This window comes from Perognathus longimembris, chromosome 13, assembly GCF_023159225.1.
Source record: "Perognathus longimembris pacificus isolate PPM17 chromosome 13, ASM2315922v1, whole genome shotgun sequence".
Taxonomy (NCBI): Eukaryota; Metazoa; Chordata; class Mammalia; order Rodentia; family Heteromyidae; genus Perognathus; species Perognathus longimembris.
The window spans coordinates 49,139,409-49,162,385 of NC_063173.1; the positions used below are offsets into that span (position 1 = coordinate 49,139,409).

General features: G+C 45.2%; 1 protein-coding gene across 6 annotated transcripts in view; it reads right to left on the reverse strand.

The window, feature by feature from the left end:
* Agbl2 (AGBL carboxypeptidase 2) overlaps positions 1 to 22,977 on the reverse strand; it is a 45,133-nt gene that overhangs the window by 8,026 nt on the left and 14,130 nt on the right. For all 6 annotated transcript variants that reach the window (XM_048361567.1, XM_048361568.1, XM_048361569.1 and 3 more), the window contains 7 exons: positions 21,208 to 21,361; positions 16,309 to 17,091; positions 13,938 to 14,094; positions 10,136 to 10,262; positions 5,053 to 5,153; positions 3,207 to 3,337; positions 622 to 688 (listed from right to left, as the gene is read on the reverse strand). In XM_048361567.1, coding sequence (XP_048217524.1) covers positions 622 to 688; positions 3,207 to 3,337; positions 5,053 to 5,153; positions 10,136 to 10,262; positions 13,938 to 14,094; positions 16,309 to 17,091; positions 21,208 to 21,361 — 1,520 coding nt within the window. The remainder of the gene's footprint in view (positions 1 to 621; positions 689 to 3,206; positions 3,338 to 5,052; positions 5,154 to 10,135; positions 10,263 to 13,937; positions 14,095 to 16,308; positions 17,092 to 21,207; positions 21,362 to 22,977) is intronic.

The window sequence follows — 22,977 nt, forward strand, 5'->3', positions numbered from 1 at the left end:
TCCTGCTCAGCTTGTTCTTTGATCATTTTTGTGTGTGGCAGTGCTAGGGTTTGAACATAGGACTTTGTGCTTGTACACAGGGCTTTGTACTTATTAGGCAAGGACTCCACTGCTTGAGCCATGCCTCTGCCCCTTTTACTCTGTTTACTTGTGAGATAAAGTCCTGCTTTTTGCTAGGGCCCCTTGGACCATGATACTCTTATTTATGCTTCCTGCTATGATGGGGAGGATAGGCACATACCCTCCCCCACCTCCAATATAGCCTTTTCTGTTGGGATGGAATCATGGGAACTTTTTGCCTCAGCTGAGCTCAAACCATGGCTCTCCTGATCTCTGCTTCTTAAATAGCTGGGGTAATAGCCATGAGCTATCTGACCTGGCTGCCATGAGCTGGGTGTAAGAGTCAATATCAGCTGGGCACTGGTGGGCTCACACCTGTAATCCTAGCTGTTCAGGAGGCTGAGACCTCAGGATTGCGGTTTGAAGCGAGCCAGGCAGAAAAGCGCTGTGGCTCAGATGGCAAAGTACTAGCCTTGAGCAAAAGAAGCTCAAGGATAGTGCCTAGACCCTGAGTTCAAGTCCCAGAAGCAGGAAAAAAAAAAAAGGTCAAGATCATCTCACCTCATCCACTAAATTCAGTAGGTTAACAGGGAGGCCATCTGAGAAGGAGCTGTCAGAACCACTGGTGCTGGATCCACAGGGAAAGAAGAAAGGGAAGTAACCGTTATTAACATGGGAAGGGAGTAGAAGACGCACTTGAGCTGCATGGTATAAACTACTTGCTCCCATTACTAAGGATTCTGCACAAGCACACCCACGTGCTCATTCTGAACACCCACTGCTACTGTGCTGCATGTTAGGAAGAGAGAACAGATGAAGAAGGCACAGCTCCTGCACCAAGAAGTTCGCCGTCTGTGTGGCAAAAGTAAGTACTGGGCAGATGGATGAAGGTGCCCTGGGCAGCGGGTGTAAGGGCCCCAGGATTCTCCAGGTGCCCTAGAGAACAGTAGGTTACTGGACTTGTCTGAGAACACAGGCTTCTTTTCATTCCTTTCTGTCTGGATGGAACCTGTTATAAAAGGCAGAATCTTAGCGGGTACTGTGTAAAAATGTGTTGAATGAATGAATGGATGAATGAGTCTGTTTATTTGTCTGTCTGTCTAGATATCAGTGTAAGAATCTGCAGTCTGCAGGCCAGAGTCTAGAAGCGTTATTTTTTTGTGCTGGGGACTGAACCCAGGACCTCATACATGAAGCTCTACCATGAAGTTCTACCATGAAGCTCTACCATGAAGCTAGTAGTACCTTAGCTCAGTGTACTGAAAGAATATTACCGTGTATGTGTGTATGTGTGTGTGCACACATGTGTGCACACATGGCAGTCCTGGGGCTTGAACTCAGGGCCTAGGAGGCGTTGTCCCTGAACTTTTTTTTGCTTAAGGCTAGCACTCCATCACTTAAGCCACAGCTCCACTTCTTTTGTGTGTGGTTAATTGAAGATAAGACATTTTGTGCCCAGGCTGGTTTTGAACTGGGATCCTCAGATCTCAGCCTCTGTGAGTAGCTAGGATTATAAGCATGAGCCACTGGCAACCAACTAGGAGCATTACTTTTTTTCTTTTTTTCCCATACTGGGACTTGAACTCAGGGCCTGGACACTGTCCTCAAGCCTCTTGGTGCTCAAGGATAGGGCTCTGCCACTTGAGCCAGAGAGCCACTTAAGGCTTTTTCTGAGTGGTTTATTGGAGGTAAGAGTCTGACGGCCTTTCCTGCCTGGGCTGGCTCTAAGCCGCAATCCTCAGATCTCAGCCTCCTGAGTAGCTAGGATGACATGCGTGAGTCACGGGCTCCTGGTGAGCATTACTTTTATCATCTCAATTCTCCCTTCACAAGGTATGGCTATGTATCTAGACTAAACTTTCACCCCTTTAGTAAGGCTAGGATGGATGAGATAACCTATCCTTTCTTTCTTCATCAAGTTCTTTACCAAGCACATGACACAGAGGTGAGCAAAATAAAGATCTCTGATATTATAGAACATTTCTGCTAGTTGGGGTAGGGAGAGAGACAATAAACAAAAGACAGGGGCTGGGAATGTGGCTTAGTGGCAGAATGCTTGACTAGCATGCATGAAGCTCTTGGTTCAATACCTTAGTACCACAATAAAAAAAAATCCGGAAGTGGCATGGTGGCTCAAGTAATAGAGTGCTAGCCTTGAGCAAAAGAAGCTCAAGGACAGTGCCCAGCCCCTGAGCTCAAGCCCCAGGACTGGCAAAAAAAAAAAAAGACAATAAAAACTGCCATGGTAAATGTAGATGATAAAATTGATAAATGGGGCTAGACACTGGTTGCTCATGTCTATAATCCTAGCTACTCAGGAGGCAGAAGAGTCCATGAGACTCATATCTCCAATCAAGCACCAAATAAGCCGAAAGTGGAGCTGTGGCTCAAGTGGTAGAGCACTAGCTTTGAGCAAAAGAAGTTTAGGGACAGTGTCCAGGCCCAGAGGTCAAGCCCCAGTACCAGCATACATGCATGCACACTCACATGCACACACACACACACACACACACACACACACACACACAGAGGGTGATAAATGGATGAAAAAAGCAGAGCACCTATGGAAAGGAGTAGCAGACATGCAGTATTAAGAGTGATGAATTTGGGCCACACTGAAAAGGGTGATATCAGAGCAAAGACCGGCATTAGCCATGTGGCTACTCAGGGAAAAGAACTCTAGGCTTATGGAATTGCAGGTTCAAAGGCCCTGAGACAGAAGAGGTCACAAGTTTGAGGAAGTGTGAGGCCAGTGTGGTAGTAGCAGAGTGTGAAAGGGTAAGGGTGGGAGTCACAAGGGCTCAGGTGTCACATCCACAGTCTTTCGGGAGTTAGGGAGCTGCTGAGGTATTATAAACAGAAGAATGACTGATGTAAGTTTTAAAAAAGAATAATTCCCCTTGTTTTCTTCCAGCCTTGCTGGCTCCTTCTCAGTCTCTAGGAAGATTTTGGTTCAGCCTTGGGCCCTACCCAAAAGAGAGACCTTATCCAAAAATAACTAGTGCAAAAAAGGGTGAAAGGTGTGGCTCAGCAGTACAGCACCTGCCCAGCAAGCTCAAGGTCTTGATTTCAAACCTTAGTACCACCAAAAATAAAAATAATAAAACATCTCCATCTTCCCTTCGAATTGAAATGAAGTTTGTTACCTGGATTCAATATCAGATAAGGGAATATCACTCCAACTTCCTTCTAAATTCATGACTTGTCCAAGTTCATTGAACTTCTTGTAGATTTCCTGGTGTAAGAGCTCCTTAAGCTCTTTTAGACAATGAAGGAACTGTGACAGTGAAGAAAAGAACTATTTAAAATAATTATTGACTTATTTGCCAGCTATTTCCTGAGTATATGCTGAGTAAAACCTCATTTATCGCTGAGGGACAGCAAGCTGCAACCCCTGCTGCTAAGGAGACATTGACAAAGAAGTTACATAAGCTGTAGAAATAGAACTACTTTAGGGCAGAAGATCAATGAACATGGCCTTAAGCCACTTTTCTGTTGCTATAGCTAACTTGTTAAACACTGCCGTGGTCTGATTTATTTTTCTGAGTGGTAAGGCATTCTGATTCTGTTTTATGGCAAGATTAGAGGAGCAGAGTGCTTGCCTGGTATGGGACAGGGTCTGGATTTTACCTCCAGCACTGCCAAAGAGAAGAAATAAGTCTAAAAAGAACACACAGAGGCCAAATTTTCCATTTATTTATTTATTTATTTAGCGGTCCAGGGTTTGAGCTCAGGACCTGAGTGGTGTCAGTGAACTTTATCACTTGATCTACAGATCAACTTCCAGTTTTTTGGTGATTAATTGGAGATAAGAGTCTCACAGACTTTCTTGGCTGGCTTCAAACCATGATCCTTAGATCTTAACCTGAGTAGCTAGGATTGCAGATATGAGCCAACAGGGCCCAGCTTTTCCCCTTATTATTACTTTTTGATTAAAGATCATATGCAGCCTGGTATATATTGAGACACCATTTCAGAGGAGCTATGAAAGATGAGTTAAGGACTAAGGATGTGCATTCTCTTTTAAGATGAGAGTGAAGCGTTGTGGGGATCACGTACTGCTTTAGGGGAGGGTCAGCTAAGCACACCTGAAGTCGGAGGAGGCACAAGAGTAACAGACTGGGCTGGGAATATGGCCTAGTGGCAAAGTGCTCTTCTGGTATACATGAAGCCCAGGGTTTCATTCCTCAGCACCACATACATAGAAAAAGCCGGAAGTGGCACTGTCGCTCAAGAGGCAGAGTGCTAGCCTTGAGCAAAAAGAAGCCAGGGACAGTGCTCAGGCCCTGAGTTCAAGCCCCAGGACTGGCAAAAAGAAAACAAAACAAACAAGAGTAACAGACTGAGGGTTCAGAAAGGACAGAAGGTAATGCATGAGGTAAGATATCAAGGAGGCCACAGAGGAGGCTGAGTAGTACGCAGTGCACATGGTTGGATCTGGAGAGGAGAGAGGAGCCCTTATTTTCTGAAATAAGAGTGCCACAGGCAGTTTGCTGAAATAAAAGAAGGAAGCAAGATGTGGTGCAGACCTATGCCAGTGGCTCACACCTGTCCTCCTAGCTACTCAGGAGGCTGAGATCTGAGGATTGCAGACCCTATCTTTATTTAACTATAAAAAGCTGTAAGTGGTACTGTGGCTCAAGTGGTAGAGTGCTAGCCTTGAGCAAAAAGGTTAGGGACAGTACCCAGGCCCTGAGTTCAAGCCCCAGACTTGAACTTTTTCAAGAAAAGAAAAGAGTTGGTGCTGTCATGACTAAGCCTAGAAGCAAGGGAGAGGGTGTTAAAAGGGCAGTTTTTTCCCATAAGCAAATTACCAAGTCTTTCCAGTTGCTGACAGTGTGCAGGCTGGGACTTCCTTATTTGCTTACACAAAAGACTTCAGGGAGATATGAAGTGGGTAGGAAGATCACCTGTGGTCCCGCTGGGCTGACCCAGCCCCACATGACACTCATCACACTAGTGGTCCCCCATTTCCTGACTCCCCGTTTTTACCTTTGTTTGGTCAGGATCGCAGAAATCCAGAAGCGTGTCACAGATGTGATAGCCCAGGGATTTCAGATCCTCAGTGGTAAAGTGAGTGTCTCTTTTACTGCCTGGAAAAAAAAAAAAAGACACATTTCTTATTCAATCTTTAGGACGGAAGCAAGCCAATGAATCAACAACTTTTTTTTTTTTTTTTTTGCCAGACCAACGGCTTAAACTCAGGGCCTGGGCACTGTCCCCAAGCTTCTTTTGCTCAAGGCTATTGCTCTACTACTAGAGCCATAGTGCCATTTCCAACTTTTTTTTTTCTTCTGTTGATGTGGTACTAAGGAATCGAACACAGGCTTCATGCATGCTAGGCAAGCACTCTACCACTAAGCCACCTTCCCAGTCTCTCTTTTTTTTTTTTTTTTGGTCTTTCCTGGGGCTTGGACTCAAGGCCTGTGCACTGTCCCTGGCTTCCTTTTGCTCAATGCTAGCACTCTGCCACTTGAGCCACAGCGCCACTTCTGGCCATTTTCTATATATGTGGTGCTGGGGAATTGAACCCAGGGCTTCATGTATACGAGGCAAGCTCTCTTGCCACTAGGCCATATTCTCAGCCCCTCCCAGTCTCTTTTGAATAACTTTTAAGAAAACAAAAAACAAAACAAAAAAAAACCCACTTCTGATTCTAAAATCCGGTGTTTCTTTTCTTTATAGGTGTATGGGGTAGCTCTCCTCAGGGCCCTTCAGTTTAGAAGAATGGGAACTATGTTAAGGTATACCGTCATGATGGCTGGGCTCTGAAGTGCCAGACACGTGAACCCCATTTTAGAATTAAGCCCTGAGTCAATCAGATTTGTACCTGTGTCCTAATCTTGCTTGCACACCTGATTGTTGTAACCTTGTTTTTTGCCTTTATAAGCCCTGTGTAATCACAGCTCGGGGCTTCCTCCTAACCTCCGCTGTGTCGGTGGGTAGGACGAGGCCCGAGTTGCAGCTCGCTTAAATAAAGCTTGCTTTGCTTTTGCATTTCGGAAATGTCTGAGTCTCGGTGGTCTTTTTGGTGGTGGTCTTGCAATTTGGCACAATATTTGGGGGCTCGTCCGGGATGGCCCCAGAGACCCCCGAGACCCCAGACTCCGAAGGTAAGAAAATAGGGCAGTTCATTCTGTGTGTCTGTGTCTGTATGATTTGTAGTTTTGTTTTCTGTTTTGGCCAGCCACTTGAATCTGAACCTGTAGGTAGTGAAGGACGAGCTGGAGTAGACATGCTCATATGGGCAGTCCTGGGGGACTTGGGGGACACCTCAAGCCCTCCACAGGGGGCTCAGGCTTCCCACTACCACCCTGAACCTGAAGGACTGGACCGAGAGGCCCTTCTAATGGGTGTCCGTCTAGTCCACTCTATATTTGGGGTTGTCTGGTCCGCTCCTACACAGGAACGGGAGAGAGAGAGCCTCAAGACTGTGTGGTCTGCCCCCTCACAGGGGCAGGAAAGACACAGTGAGACTGTGTGGTCTGCCCCCTCACAGGGGCAGGAGAGGCACAGTGAGATTGTGTGGTCTGCCTCCTCACAGGGGCAGGAGAGACACAGTCAAACCTGTAAGCTGCGGCTCCCTAAGTCTGTCTGTAAGTGTTGTCTGGTCTTTGTGCCTGTGATTATTTTTGTGTGTTTCTTTCTTGCACTGTGCCTGACTGACAAACGGATGATGGGGAACGTTCCTTCCACTCCCCTGGACTTGACTTTAGCTCACTGGAAAGATGTACAGGTGACAGCCCACAATCAGTCAATCAGTGAGAATGTCCGCAAAAAAAGAACTCTAGGGGGACCCCCACCCAGCCTTCTTAAGCAGAAAATTGTTTGGTGCGCTAAAATGTTTTACTAAGACTAAAAATGTTTTACTAAAACTATCAAGCCCTGGAAAATGAGGCTGGAGAATGCTAAAATCATTTGTTAAAGGTTTTTGTCTTAAAATGTACGGCCAATGCTTATTCAGCGCGCTTTAAGATCTTTTGAAAATGTATGTGTGTGTGCATGTGTGAGTGTGAACATGTTCAAGACTGCAGTATGATGCAAAACTAAGTTTAAATTCAAAGGTCTTCATGCCATGCAGTAACTGGGACTGAAGAAAAAAAAAAAAAAAGAGGCTCTTTTGAAACAAGCAGCCCGTAAGCAAAGGGCGGCACCTGGTTTCAGATTGCCTGTGAGCTTCAGTTTTTCTGATGCAGATAAAAGCTAAAGTGTTGTGTTAGTGTTAAAAAGGCTTTGGAAATCAAGAATACATTTCTAGATAAGAAATTTGGAAGTAAAATTGTCCTAAATAATTATTGCAAAGTGAGAAAAGGAGAATTATGGCTATCAAAATGTTTAATTGCCATTCCAGCTTCTTTGTAGGTTTTTTGTAACAGTTTCCAGCAGGCCCACAGAGAAGCATAGGTGATTCCTACAAGTTTGTCAAGATCTAATACTGACCCTTAATAAGTTCCAGGTAAGGGAGCATGCTTAAAAACTACTTCTGTGTGGACCACCTTGTTGCTTATAATTGGAGTAAAGTGGCCCCTTATAAGACTCATTGATCTGAATCTGTGGTTCGAAGCCACCCCGGGCAAAGAAAGGTCCCTGTGAGAGACTTGTCTCTAATCAGCCAGCAGAGTGCTGGGAACGGAGTGGTGTGGAGCTCAAAAGTGGTACGGTGCTAGTCTTGAGCTGGAGAGCTGAGGGACAGCACTCAGGCCCTGAGTCCAAGTCCAGTGGAAAGTCACTCCTCCTGGGACAAAAATGATGGAGCATCCAGAGGCAGTAAGCCACTGCTTGGATGGCAGAGATGGTGTCAGATCCTAGAGTCACTACTGTTGGCCTTTCAAAAGTTAAAGCCGGGAAGTCCTAGAAGAATAGTTCATAAGCATGCCTTTCCAATGCCCATGTCTGTCTACTGGGCAGGAATTTGCCAGTCATCTGTGATAGTGGTTAGTAAGGGTAAGTTTGTCAAATGAGAGGATAGATTAAAATCTCACCCCCCGCATTTACTCAAAGCCCTGACTGGCAGTGAGAATTTTAAGCTCATACATCTGTTTAGTAAAGAAAGCTTGTAGACCTGAGATTGTGTCCTTATTGAGATCTGTTAAAGGCCTGCAAAGGTATATTGTTAAAAATTGCAAGACCTGTCAGCTTGCCAATGCCCCCAATCAACAGATTACTAAAGGAGCTCGCCTCTGTGGGAATAGGCCAGGCGTGTATTGGGAAGTAGATTTCACAGAAATTACAAATATTTGCTAGTTTTTGTAGACACCTTTTCAGGATGGGTTGAAGTCTATCCAACAAAGCATGAGACTGCGAATGTAGTGGCTAAGAAGATCCTGAAAGAAATCCTACCCAGGAGACTGAACTCCTTAGAACCACGAGGAAGGGACCCTAGACGGCATAGCCACTTGGGTTCATTGCTTCCACGCCAGGCCAGCTGACCCCTTTGCCCAGGATGACAACTACCGTGATGGAACATGGGAGGTCTCCAAGCACCCAACTCAGCCGCTTTGCCTTCGCCTCAAGAAAAGAAAGTTAGACTGAATATTGTTATAATTTTCTTTTTGCCTTCTTTTCTTACTACCCTGGCTAGTGTTAATGTTATTTTGGCAGCTCACTCCAAAGTGAGGTGACCCCCTTATTTTAGGTAGTTTTGGGCTTGCTCAGGAATACGGGTATAGCCACCTGACCCTTAGAGCACAGTTGAGAAGTTTATGTATTATTTTGTTGCTTACATTTGGATACTAAACACTATACAGCTAATGGTAAGTCTGTATAGCTGTAAGTTAATTTTCAGTTTGCAGTAATCCTGCAGTCCCTTGGTAAAGTAGACTAAGGTTATAGGTTCCTGGCTAGGTAAGGTCTACGCCCCTGAGTCAGCCTGAAGAAGTTACAGAAGATGGATGATCTTCACCCATCAGCCCCCCCTTTAAAATCAAGGGACCAGAGTTGTTTTTGGGAAGATGAGGCAGGATAAACTAGAGACATGCAAAACAGAGGTACAGAGACTATTCTTGTAAGAAATGGTGACAGGCCCTTTGGTTACTACATTGGGCCCTACTGGCCCATGCCTTACCTCTATATCATCCCCTAGACATGCAAGCCATTGAAATGGACAGAATGGAGCCATGATTGGCTCCCAAGGTACCAAAAAGAAAAAGGGGGAAATGAAGTGCCAGACACGTGAACCCCATTTTAGAATTAAACCCTGAGTCAATCAGATTTGTACCTGTGTCCTAATCTTGCTTGCACACCTGATTGTTGTAACCTTGTTCTTTGCCTTTATAAGCCCTGTGTAATCATAGCTCGGGGCTTCCTCCTAACCTCCGCTGTGTCGGTGGGTAGGACGAGGCCCGAGTTGCAGCTTGCTTAAATAAAGCCTTGCCTTGCTTTTGCATTTCGGAAATGTCTGAGTCTCGGTGGTCTTTTTGGTGGTGGTCTTGCAACTTGGCACAACAGGCTCATCAAGCGGCTTCTTTGTGGCAAGCACCATTTCATTAAGCAAACCCCTACAGCCAGTACTGTGATTCTTGCCAGTGAAAGGGAAAATGAGAAGCTGGGTGCTGGTGGCTCACGCCTGTATTCCTAGCTACTCAGGAGGCTGTGATCTGCAGATTGTGGTTCAGGTCAGCTTAGGCAGGAAAGTCACTGAGGGACTCTTATTTCCAATTAACCACCAGAAAACCAGAAGTGGAGCTGTGGCTCAAAATGGTAGGAGTGGTAGCCTTGAGCAAAAGAGAGCTCAGGGACAGCATCCAGGCTCTGAGTTCAAGCCCTGCAACCCACACACACACACAAAAAAGAGGGGGTGGAGAAATGAGGTTCAAAGAACTTAAATAATTAACTCAGGATCCTATGCAAATGCAGCTTGAAATTCAAACATCTGATTCCAGCTCTTGAGCAACCATTCTGCTGCTCCAGGAGGTGTAATATTCTACATTCATGCTCAGTGCAGGTGAGCCTAGGAAATCCTCTTGGACCCATCATCTCCTCAACAGGCCCCAGGCCTCATCTCCCTAGGTGCTGGGCGTGGCTTCCTCTGCTAGGCTGCCTCGTGGAGTGGATGCAGGAGGGAGGAGCTGCTTACCCAGGGTGGACCCGCCGAAGGTGGACTCCATGGTATAGCTGTTCTGGATTCCCATCCGCCACATCACAACCCGTCCTGTTCCTTCTTTGCACTTTTGGACCTTAAAGTTACAACTGCGAAAAGAGAACTGAAGAAAAACCCCAAATCTGTTAACTACAAACCGGAAAACACAAGATGTATTACGCTTCATTACAATGAAACAAAAACGGTTCCTTTGGGAGGGTGTGTGTGTGTTTAGATTTGATTTTCATAATATAATAGGTTCTGTAAAATTCTGGAACCAGTAAGTTGAGAGGTGTCAACAGGCTACAGGAGGAAGGAGTTCTGGGGTGACATCAGTCAGGGAGAGGAAGGAGAAAATCACGAAACAGGCTTCTCTGCAGGACCTCTCAGGGCATTTAACGTGGAGTGTGACCTTTCAAAGGGAAGGGAATATATATTTCCCAATCCTATTTGTCCATGAACCCTATCTATGCAGCACCCTCTGGAAAAGCATCATTGGGCTCGACTAGGGAATGCTGAGTAATTTGGCATCCAAGGCATTAGCCAGTCTTTCCGAGACATATCTTTCTTCCTCCTCTCAATCCCATTTTCTCTCTGCCTTCCTCTCCCTTTCTCTCCTCTCCTCCCACCCTTCCTTTCTTAGACAAGGACTCTGGGTAGCCATCTAACCTTAAACTCATAATCTTCCTGCCTCAGCCTCCTAAGTACTGGGATTACAGGCATGTGCCACTATACTAGGCTCTATCACTTATTTTCAGCCACTTGAACCTCTTGATCTAGCTGGATTTATTCTCTAAAGATGATTTGTGTAATTTTTACCTCCAAAATATCTGCCGAGTGTTTGTTTTTTGGCCAGTCGAGGGGGCTTGAACGCAGGGCTTTTGTGCTGTCCCTGAGTTCTTTTGCTCAAGACCAGTATTCTACCACTTTGAGCCACAGCTCCACTTCTGGTTTTCTGGTGGTTATTTGGAGATAAGAGTCTCATGGACTTTCCTGCTGGGGCTGGTTTTGAACTGCAGTCCTTAGATTGCCTCCCAAGTAGCCTGGATTACAGGCATGAGCCACCTGCGCCTGGCCTGCTGTTCCTTATCTATCCCTTATGCTTATCTTCTCACTGGGAGTTAGCATCCTCTATTCCCTTTCATGAAAAAGCGAGCCCTATTCCTTACATGGAGACTGTAACATAACTTGGCATACCATCCTGTCCTGCTAAAATGGTTTCACCATTGGAAGGTATCATACTGTTCAAATTAAGCTCAGTGGCATCTGGGAGCATTCCTGCTTCAAGACTGAAGGAATGTTGGGTGCTGGTGGCTCATACCTGTAATTCTAGCTACTCAGGAAGCTGAGATCTGAGGATTCCAGTTCAAAGCTAGCCCAGAGAGCAAAGTCTGTGAGACTCTTATTTCCAATTAACTATCAGAAAAAAAGTGGTAGAGTAGTAGCCTTGAAGGAAAGAGCTCAGGGACAGTGCCCAGGCCCTGAGTTCAAGCCTTACAACAGGAGGAGGAGGAAGAGGAGGAGGAGGAGGAGGAGGAGGAGGAGGAGGAGGAGGAGGAGGAGGAGGAGGAGGAGGAGGAGGAGGAGGAGGAAGAGGAGGAGGAGGAGGAGGAGGAGGAGGAGGAGGAGGAGGAGGAGGAGGAGGAAGAGGAGGAGGAGGAGGAGGAGACTGAAGGAGTTAGGAGAGGTGGGGCAGGGGTCTAAACCATCTCCTCAGGTTCAATTGGTTCTGTTTTGTTTTGCTAGTCCTGGGCCTTGAACTCAGGGCTTGGGCACAATCCCTGAGCTTCTTTTGTTCAAGGCTAGCACTCTACCACTTGAGCCACAGCACCACTTTCGGCTTTTTCTGTGTATGTGGTGCTGAAGAATGGAACTCAGGGCTTCATACATGCTAGGCAAGCACTCTACTGTTAAGCCACATCCCCAGCCCAGGTTCAATCAATTGTTTTATTTATTTATTTATTTATTTTGCCATCCCTGGAGCTTGCCTGAGCACTATCCCTGGCTTCTTTTTGCTCAAGGCTAGCACTCTGCCACTTGAGACATAGCACCACTGCTGGCTGTTTTCTATATATGTGGTGCTGAGGAATCGAACCCGGGGCTTCATGTATACAAGGCAAGCACTCTTGCCACTATGCCATATTCCCAGCCCTAATCAATTGTTTTAAGATACTGGATTCTGGACATGACTTCATTTGAAGAAAGAAAATGGAGGGAGGAAGGGATAGCTTCCCTTTAAAAAAAAATTGAAAGGCTATAAGACATTTGTCACATACGTCTCTATGAAAAAAACAACAAACAGTGGGGCTGGGAATGTGGCTTAGTGGTAGAGTGCTCACCTAGCATGCATGAAGCCCTGGGTTTGATTCCTCAGCACCACATACACAGAAAAAGCCAGAAGTGATGCTGTGGCTCAAGTGGCAGAGTATTAGCCTTGAGCAAAAAGAAGCCAAAGCCAGGGACAGTGCTCAGGCCCTGAGTCCAAGCCCCAGGACTGGCAAAACAAAACAAAACAAAAAACAGTTTCTCTTTTCTTCTTCCTTTTTTTTTTTTGGTGTAGTACTGGAATTTGAACTCAGGACCTCATGCTTTCTCGGCAGGTACTCAATCACTTGAACCAAAACCCCAGCACATTTTTGCTTTAGCTATTTTTCAGATCGAATTTTGCACTTTTTGCCAGGAGCTGACCTTAAAACATGCTCCTCCTACCAGCAGCTCCAGCATAGCATGGATTATAGGTGGCTGGAGGGATTATAACACTCCTAGCCCTTACTTAAATCCAACCTGTGTGTATGTGTGTGTGTGCGTGCACGTGTGCATGCAGTCATGCGTGTGAGTAGCATGAAGTGCTGGCACTGGTCTTGAACTCAGGGCCTGGGTTCTACCGCTTGAGCCACAGCTCCACTTCTGACTTTTTCCTGGTTACCCGGTGATAGAGATCTCAGGAACTTTCCTGCCTGGGCTGGCTTTGAACTGTAATCCTCACATCTCAGCCTCCTGAATAGCTATAACTATAGGCCTTAGCCACTGGCACCCAGATAAATCTCCCTTTCCTGATCATTGCATATACTGGAATTAGGCAATATGTGACTTCTTGCGTTTGGTTTCTTTCATTTAGTGTGTTCAAGGTTCATCTGTGAGCTGGCACTTCAGCACTTAAATCGTCTGTTTATTGTGAACAATGTTTCCTCATGTGAATATCCCACATTTCATTAGGTGATGTTGGTTGTGGGGCTTGAGCTCAGGCCTGGACGCTGTCTTTAAGCTCTTTTGCTCAAAGCTAGCACTCTATGCATATATGTCAACCTGACCTAGACAAGGGATAGAAAAACAGGTCATAAGATATCATAAGAAATGTACACACTGCCCTACTATGTAACTGCACCCTCTTTGCACAACACCTTGTAAAAAAATTTATGTCCAATTAATAAAAAAAAAAAGCTAGCACTCTACAACTTTGAGCCACAGCTGCATTTCCTGCATTTTTTTCCCCCTGAGTAGTTAATTGGAGATAAGACTCTCATAGGGACTTTTCTGCTTGGGCTGGTTTTGAATCAAGATCCTCAGATCTCAGCCTCCCAAGTAGCTAGGATTACAGGCAGGAGCCACTGATGTTTGCCTTTGACAGAAAGAATCTTAGAGCCATACTTAAAAAAAAAAATTCTTGACATGTAGGTGGCTGGGGTTCATCAACGATGATAAAGAAAGATATAAAATGCCAAATAAAAAATAACATCGAGGCAGTGGTGAGTTCCCTTGTCCCTCAGTCAGGGGACAGATAATCCTTGTATCTGCTTACCTTATCTGGTATGTTTTTGCTTAACATCAATGGGAACACACGCTCATGAAGCCAATGCCTGCGGTCTTTGTTGTTGCAGCCATACAGGAAGATATTATTCTTGCGGCTGTGCCCATGGAAATCACAATACAAGAGAACCTCTCTTTCTTCCATAAGTCTGTTGAGGGAGTAAACATGCAAACAATCCAGGATCATCTGCTTTCTCCTCTGTATGGTACAGACACTTTTGCTCCTAAGATACTCTCAACCCTAGTGGCTTTCCATGGATCCTACCCCCATCCTCCATCATTGCTGGGCCTGTCAACCAGCATCCCTCACCCCTGCCAGCCACAGGGACTGGGAATGGAAAAGTTCTTATGTGAGAAGTGGTGGTGGGTAGGCCTCTGGGAACATTCACAAGAAAGTAGAGAGAATCTATTGAAGGTATGTCGTGGTGAAGAGAAAGGAGGCCAACAGAGAAGCTGTGGGTGTACTAAAAGTATGGGTTCCTGACTTTGGGGGGGCCAGTTCCTACAAAGCTCAGCTCTTCAGCTCCTGAGTGCCAGGCTGCCTAGTCCAACTTCCAGGCATGTTCACTTTCTCCATGATCCTGATGGCAGGAGGAAGGGGGAACAGCAACCGGGCTCCCCGTGCACCATGGGCTGGAGACTGCACCAACAGGTGGCCTGGGTGATCATTTCAGCCTCAGAATCCCACTCAAGGCAGGAGACTCATCACTCTACAGAGGAGAAGGCTGAGGTTCACAGACATCAAATGGCATAGAACCAGCCAGCAATAAAACCAGGTCTCAGCATGGGGCAAACAAGCACATGAGGTTAGCCATCACCTCTTTGCCCAAATCTCTTGGCACCCTTTCACACAGGTATGGTTAGGAGGCTGGTCACCCTCTCAGGCCTTTCTCTTGTGTTTTCACTTCCAATGGAATGAAAGCGCCTCTAATGTTGGTGTTTTCACTTTATAGCCATCAGCTGCTCCTACACAGACTTTAAAAAAAAAAGTACTAGCTGGGTGCTGGTGGTTCATGCCTATAATTCTAGCTACTCAGGATGCTGAGATCTGAGAATCATGGTTTGAAGCCAGCCTGGGCAGGAAAGTCTGTGAGACTCATCTCCAATCAACCATGAAAAAGCCAGAAGTGGCACTGTTTGCTCAAGTGGTAGAACTCTAGTCTTGAGCCAAAGTTGCTTAGGGATAGTGTCTAGGCCCAGAGTTCAAGCCTCAGGACTGGCAAAAAAAAAAAGGCTCAGAACTCAGGCCCAAAGTTCAAGTCCCAGGACTGGCATACACAGACAGACAGACAGACACACCCTGACTGACTGCTTACTCTTTTTTCATGAAAGGTTATATAGGAAGGCCATAGGGACTCAGATTCTGGAATGAGACAGAATTTGATATCATTTACTAACTGCATGACCTTGTCCAAGCCATTTAACTTGTTTTTACACAATTTCTTTATCATACACAACATGGGATGTTGACTCTGTAACCTCATAGGGTTAACATGGAGATTAAATGGATCATTTGATGTACAAAGCACTAAGTGTAGCTGTCACTTCACACAAGCACTAACTGCTGGCTAATGATATGTAAGTTTCATATAATATTAGTATATATAATATATATAATAGAATAATCTTACTATGTAAGTTTCACTTAAAAATGAAATAACTAGCCAGGTGCTGGTGACTCATGCCTGTATTCCTATCTACTCAGGAGGCTGAACTCTGAAGATCCCAATTCAATGACAGGCCAGAGAAGAAAGTCTGTGAGGCTCTTATTTCCAATTAACCAGCAAAGGGGCTGGGGATATAGCCTAGTGGCAAGAGTGCTTGCCTTGTATACATGAGGCCCTGGGTTCAATTCCCCAGCACCACATATATAGAAAATGGCCAGAAGTGGCGCTGTGGCTCAAGTGGCAGAGTGCTAGCCTTGAGCAAAAAGGAAGCCAGGGACAGTGCTCAGGCCCTGAGTCCAAGGCCCAGGACTGGCCAAAAAAAAAAAAAAAAAAATCCAATTAACCAGCAAAAATCTAGAAGTTGAGCTGTGGCTCAAGTGGTAGAGCACCAGTCTTGAGCAGATAAGAACAGTGCCTAGGCCCTGAGTTGAAGCCCAATACCTGCACACAAAAACAAAAACAAAAAACCCACAACAAACTGAAATGTCACAAGTTCAGCATCTTTCCAAAGATCTAATGGGTGATTTAAAGGTATAAAAACCCACAAATCCATTTGCCTCCAAAGAGTATGGTAAACACTTTTCATGATTGTACCTGTTGGTATACAACACAAGAAAACCTCTCCCCAGCAGATAGTGGGGTCTGGAGCTAGCACACACAACACTCATAGAACTACTGAGGGCGAAGAGGTCTCACCTTTTGATCATGTTCCTGGTGTACCAAATGCAAGGGAACGACTCCTTCAGAATGGTCTTATAATGCCGGTTCAAGTCCCTGCCAGCTAGTGAGCACCGGTAATTCCCCACGATCACTCCATCTGGATTTAACATGGGAACCACCTTGAAGACAAAGACGTCCCTGAGGATCTGCGCATCTGGAGAATTGCTGAGGATGAAGTCCAGGAAGCCTTTCATAATCCAGGAGCTATTGCTTTCCCCAGGGTGGACTCTGGCGCTCAGCACCACGGCTTTCTTTGCAGCTGCCTCTTGAGGGGTCTTGGATGGATTGGTGATGGTGAGCATGTAGACGGTATTTCCTGCCAGGCTCCGGCATAAAGCTTGGAGCTTGCAGAACTGAGACTGGATGGGGTTTTTCGCTATGGCCAGGAGATGGCACTGCAAATCAGTGTAAGTGTATGGGTAAAAGTGTGCAAGGAAGCAAGTGTCCTGGTCGTGTGGAAACTGGATGGTCCAGGTAAGGCAGTAAAAGGGCTGCTGCCCATCGTCCACGTTGCTCTTGTAGTACTTGATTTCACTTCCTTCTCTCTTCCAGCCGATGCTGTAGGTGTTGGCATCCGACTGGGAGTACATGAGGGGTTTCATCCCCATGGCATACAGGCTCTTGGGTTTCAGCAAGTTGACAATGGTGAAGCGGTAGGTGACATCTTTCCTGGTGTTCTGAACTCGAAAATAAAACCACTGGGTGTGTTTGTTTGTGTAGAGGTCGGTTCTCAAGGTGAGCTCGTACTCATAGGTGCCTCTGAATTGGAGGAAAGAGAAGGACATCATTGTAGCTTCACCACTCACCTCAAAAATATATCTGGTGTCGGGGGGCTGGGGATATGGCCTAGTGGCAAGAGTGCTTGCCTCGTATACATAAGGCCCTGGGTTCGGTTCCCCAGCACCACATATACAGAAAATGGCCAGAAGTGGCGCTGTGGCTCAATGGCAGAGTGCTAGCCTTGAGCAAGAAGAAGCCAGGGACAGTGCTCAGGCCCTGAGTTCAAGCCCCAGGACTGGCCAAAAAAAAAAATATATATATATATATATATATATATATATATATCTGGTGTCGGGAGCCGAGCTAGCAGCTAAGCTCATCCTGACCTCTGGCTGTGCCAATGTCGCCAAGATGTCAGGAGCCAAACTTGCAACTAAATTCATTCTCTCCTCTGGCTGTGCTGTTATCGCTAGGATACGCTAGATGCAAGGACATTTGTTCACAGCCACTATCCGGAATTGCTTTGCTATGTCCGCACCGTGCTATGTCCGCTGGAGTAGATTCCTATGTTAATCAACCTTATCCTGTGTTTACTGCAATCTGGGAAATGATTTTTTCATTCATAAAAATAGATTAATACATCAAAAAAGCTTAATACATCAAATGCTTATTTTTAGCCAAGCACCAGTGCATAAGTCTGTAATCCTGGCTACTAAGGAGGCTGAGATCTGAGGATTGTTGTTTGAAGCCTATGAGACTCTTATCTCTGATAAACTTCTAAAACCCAGGAAGTGAAGCTAGTCTTGAGAGTGCTAGTCTTGAACAAAAAACAGCTCAGGGACAGTGACTAGGCCCTGAGTTCAAGCCCCAAGACTGATACACAGGTAAGTTTATTTTTTTTAATTTTAATTTTAATTTTTTGCCAGTCCTGAGCCTTGGACTCAGGGCCTGAGCACTGTCCCTGGCTTCTTTTTGCTCAAGGCTCGCACTCTGCCACTTGAGCCACAGTGCCACTTCTGGCCATTTTCTATATATGTGGTGCTGGGGAATCGAACTCAGGGCTTCATGTATATGAGGCAAACACTCTTGCCACTAGTCCATATTCCCAGCCCCCAGATAAGTTTATTTTCTAATTTACCTTATTTTTTGGGGGGGGACTTGAACCCTGGGCCTGGGTACTGTCCTTGAGTTCTTCAGCTCAAGGCTAGGGATCTACCACTTGAGCCACAGGGCTACTTCTAGTTTTCTGGTGGTTAATTTGGAGGTAAGATCTCATGGACTGTGCTGCAATGCTGGCTTTGAACCATGATCCTCAGATCTCAGCCTCCTGAGTAGCTAGGGTTACAGATGTGAGCCACAGGGACCCGGGTAACTTACCTACTTTCCAAAGTTACATATTCAACTGGCAGAAACTTGTGTGAGGAAAATTTGTTTGGGGTGGAAAAGGAACTTTAAAACTTGGGTGGGGATGTACCTCAGTGATATAGTACCTATCTAGCATTTGCAAGGCACCTGGGATTGATCCTTAACACTGCAGAAAAAGAAAAAAGTTTAAAACCTCACTAGGCCAGGTGCTGGTGGCTCACACCTGCAATCCTAGCTACTCAGGGGGCTGAGACCCAAGGACTGAGGTTTGAAGTCAGACCTGGCAGCAAAATCCATGAGACTCTTATCTTCAATAAACTACTTAGAAAAAAAGCCAGAAGTAGTGCTCTGGCTCAAGTGGTAAAGTGCTAGCCTTGAGCACAAAGAGGCTTAGGGACAGTGTCCAGGCCCCAAGAACCAGCAGAGCAAAACAAAACAAAACAAACCACCACCACCACAACAAAAACAAAAAAGCTTCTCATTACTAGCTAGGTATGGTAGTGCATACCTGTAAGTCCCAGAAGTCAGGAGGCTGAGGCAGAAGGATCACAAGTTTGAAGTCAGCCTGGACTACACAGAGACCCTGCTTCAACAAACAAAACAGCTAGGCACAGTGGTACACATGAATTTGAGGCCAGCTTGGGCTAAATAGTAAGTTCCAGCCTGAGGAACATAGGAAGATGCTGTTTCAAATAAACAAGCCAAAGCCCTAAAGACCTCAAACCAACCAAAACAAACAAAACCCTCAGGGGGATGGGATTTGGGAGTTCCCTTAGTTTCTTCCCATCTTTCTAGATGGTCCACTAACAATTTCTAATCACCCAAGTGATTTATCTGAAATGCAGTGAACAGCGCTCTCTGGTGGCTGCTGTTTGCCCATCCTAGAGATCACATTGGGTCATTTTTACCTTTGGTCATCCATTTTCCTTTGACCATAAGGATGCATTTCTGGGATGCATTCAACCTGCCCAGGTTGGCTCTGAATTCCTAGGCTCAAGTTGTCCTCTTGTCCTAGCCTGCAATAGCTGGGACTCCAAGCATATATCCGTGCATCTGGTGTGCACTACTAAAAATAAAGAGGCATATTTGTGATAATGCCAGAGAAAACCAGCTAAAATTTATTCAGTGGGGGCTGGGAATATGGCCTAGTGGCAAGAGTGCTTGCCTGTATGCATGAAGCCCTAGGTTAAATTCCTTAGGACCACATATATAGAAAAGGTCAGAAGTGGCCTGTGGCTCAAGTGGTAGAGTGCTAGTAGTAGTAGCCTTGAGCAAAAAGAAGCCAGGGACAGTGCCCAGGCCCTGAGTTCAAGCACCAGGACTGGCCAAAAAAAAAAAAAAAGTGGAAGAAATATGAAAACATTAGGCATGCCATTATGTAATACGTTTTTTGTGTGTGCCAGCACTGGGGTTTGAACTCAAGGCTTAGGCACTGTCCCTTAGCTTTTTGCACAAAACTGGCATTTTATAATTTGAGTCACACAGACTTTCCTGCCCATGCTGGCTTTGAACTTTGATACCCAGATCTCAGTCTCCTGAGTAGTTATGAATAGAAGAGGTATGAGCCATCAGTGCCTGGCTTCATGATATAATTTTTATTTTAAAAATACAGCTTATGGGGCTGGGAATGTGGCTTAGCAGTAGAATGCTTGTCTAGCATGCATGACGCCCTGGGTTTTTTCCTCAGCACCACATAAACAGAAAAAGCCAGAAGTGGTGCTATGGCTCAAGTGGTAGAGTGCTAGCCTTGAGAAAAATGAAGCCAGAGATAGTGCCCAGGCCTTGAGTCCAAGCCCTAGGACTGGCAAAAAACAAACCAAAACACAATTTGTAGCCAGAGACAGCACTCAGGTCCCATTCAAGCCCCAGAACTGAAATAAATATATAGCATGTTACACAAAAACATACAGAAACAAATTCAGGCATATATACTAAACTATTAACAATGCAATGGAGAAATGTATGGTTATATGACACATTATGTATTTTTACTAACACAAAATTTTATTTATTTTATTTTTTCTGCCCAGGCTGGCTTTGAACTCTAGCTGAGTAGCTAGGATTACAAGTGTGAGCCACCCTCACCTGGCCTACCTTTTTGTTTTAATTGTAATTGTGATTATGATTGTGTGTGTGTGTGTATAGTGGGATTTCAACTCAGGGCCTCATGCTCTTGTTTGCCTTTTTCACTCACAGCTGTAGGAGCTCTACCACTTGAGCCATGCTTCCATTTTTGGCTTCTTATTGGTTAATTGGACTCTCAAATTTATCTGCCTGGGCTGGCTCCAAACTACAATCCTCATATCTCAGCCGTCTGAGTAGCTAGGGTTACAGGTGTGAACCATCAGCTTATGGCATTACAAATACACTTTTTTTTGCCAGTCCTGGGGCTTGGACTCAGGGCCTGAGCACTGTCCCTGGGGCTTCTTTTTGCTCAAGGCTAGCACTCTGCCACTTGAGCCACAGCGCCACTTCTGGCCTTTTCTGTTTATGTGGTGCTGAGGAATCGAACATAAGGCTTCAGGAATGCTAGGCAAGCAAGCCACATTCCCAGCCTACAAATACAATTTTTAAGTGCTCAATTTCCTCTTGTAGGTAGAAGAAACAATATAGATGATGTTTTATTCTGGGGGAAAAAATTGAGTCCTAATTTTTCCAACCATCTCCATCCTCATCCCTTGTTTCATGGACTCTCTTGTTGGCAAACCCTCCCCCATCCAGAAGTCGTTCCCTGAGGACCTGCGTCTGCAGCTCCTCGCCCTTTCCTCTGGGCAGGTGCTGGGTACTCACACTCTGACGGCTTTCTGCAGGTTCCCACTCTCAAACCTGGACTCGAACAACAGGGTGTTATCCTGTGGCCCCTGCAAGGTGACAGCCAGCTCCTTGATGCTTCCCCGCTTGCCTCCCACTCTGGAGTTGGTGAAAAAGCCTTCTTCAGTGGGCACTATAGATGAGACAGACAGCTTTAGGCTCGCTTCCACTTAGAGTCCACCCATTCCACAGACATTCACTCAGCATCTCCAACCCTGTCAATGTAATTCTAAATTGAAACAATAAAATATTTTTTTAAATATATTTTTTGGTGGTAGTGGGTCTTGAACTCAGGGCCATGCCCCTGCTAGACAAGCAATTTACCACTTGAGCCATTATCCTTGCCAGTCTCTGATGGCAACCTTCCTACCTATACCTCCCATGTAGGACTGTATGTGTGCCATCCATCCTATGTCCAAGGTGTATGTTACCAATCAGCCCTGCTAACTTGGTCCAGGCTAGTCCTGAACTGTAATCCCCTTGATCTCCACATTCCCAATAGCTGGAATTACTAGCCTGTGCCACCCAATCCAGCTCCAAATTTCAATTGCTCTTGTTGAGGCCTTTGATGTTCAACAATGCATTTGTTTTTTGTTTGTGTTTTTTTTTTTTTTTTTTTTTTTGCCAGTCCTGGGGCTTGGACTCAGGGCCTGAGCACAGTCCCTGGATTCTTTTTGCTCAAGGCTAGCACTCTGCCACTTGAGCCACAGTGCCACTTCTGGCCATTTTCTATATATATGTGGTGCTGGGGAATTGAACCCAGGGCCTCATGTATACGAGGCAAGCACTCTACCACTAGGCCATATCCCCAACCCAATGCATTTGTTTTATCTAAGTGATTTACGATATTTCCTTGTGTTTCATAGCTTCCCTTTGCACCTCAGGTACTGTTCGTCTGTTCCCATTTAAAACTGAATTTAAAAGGATTTTGGCACAAAATATTTAAAGTGGCTGAAACTGAACGGAATCAAGCAATTTTTAGAAATTTTTTTTCCTAGAAATTTTTTTTATTTTTTCAAATTTTTATTATCAAACTGATGTACAGAGAGGTTACAGTTTCATACATTAATTTTTAGAAATTTTAAGTAGCTGTACAAAGGGGTTTCAATTCAACATGTCGGCCATGTTCAACATGTTCTACCATCTAAACTGGTACGTATTCTTCCTCTAATATGAAAGGCTGTTTTCTTTATGATCATTATTTTAGTTAGCAGACTGATCTTGAAATTGAATTTTTTGCTGGGCCATGGTGGTTTACACCTGTCATCTTAGCTGCTAATAAAGCTGAGATCTGGAGGATCTTGGTTTGAAGCTAGCCCAGGAAGAAAAGTCCAGGAGAATCCTCCAAAAATAACTGGCAAAAAGCTGGGCTGGAAACCCAACTCAATTGGTAGTGTCCAACAAAGCAAAGAAGTCAAGGAAATGTGAGACCCTTTAGTTCAAACCCCAGAATTGCATTTTTTCCCCCTTGCTTCCTATTTCTTCAATACAGCATCTCCCAGTATAGAGAAATTTATCTTCTTTTTTTTTCTTTTTTCCTTTTTAAGCTAGGGTCTCTCTGGATTGACTAGGCTGACTTCTAAGGTGTGATCCTTCTATACTTCTGCATCTGAAGCAGCTGGATTACAGATGTGTGCTCCTACACATGGCTGGTGTAGAGAACCTTTTAAAAAAAGCTCTGGTACCTCAGTGTATATAATGAATATCAGATGATTTTTGCTGATGACTTAAGGGTGACATTGGGGCAGC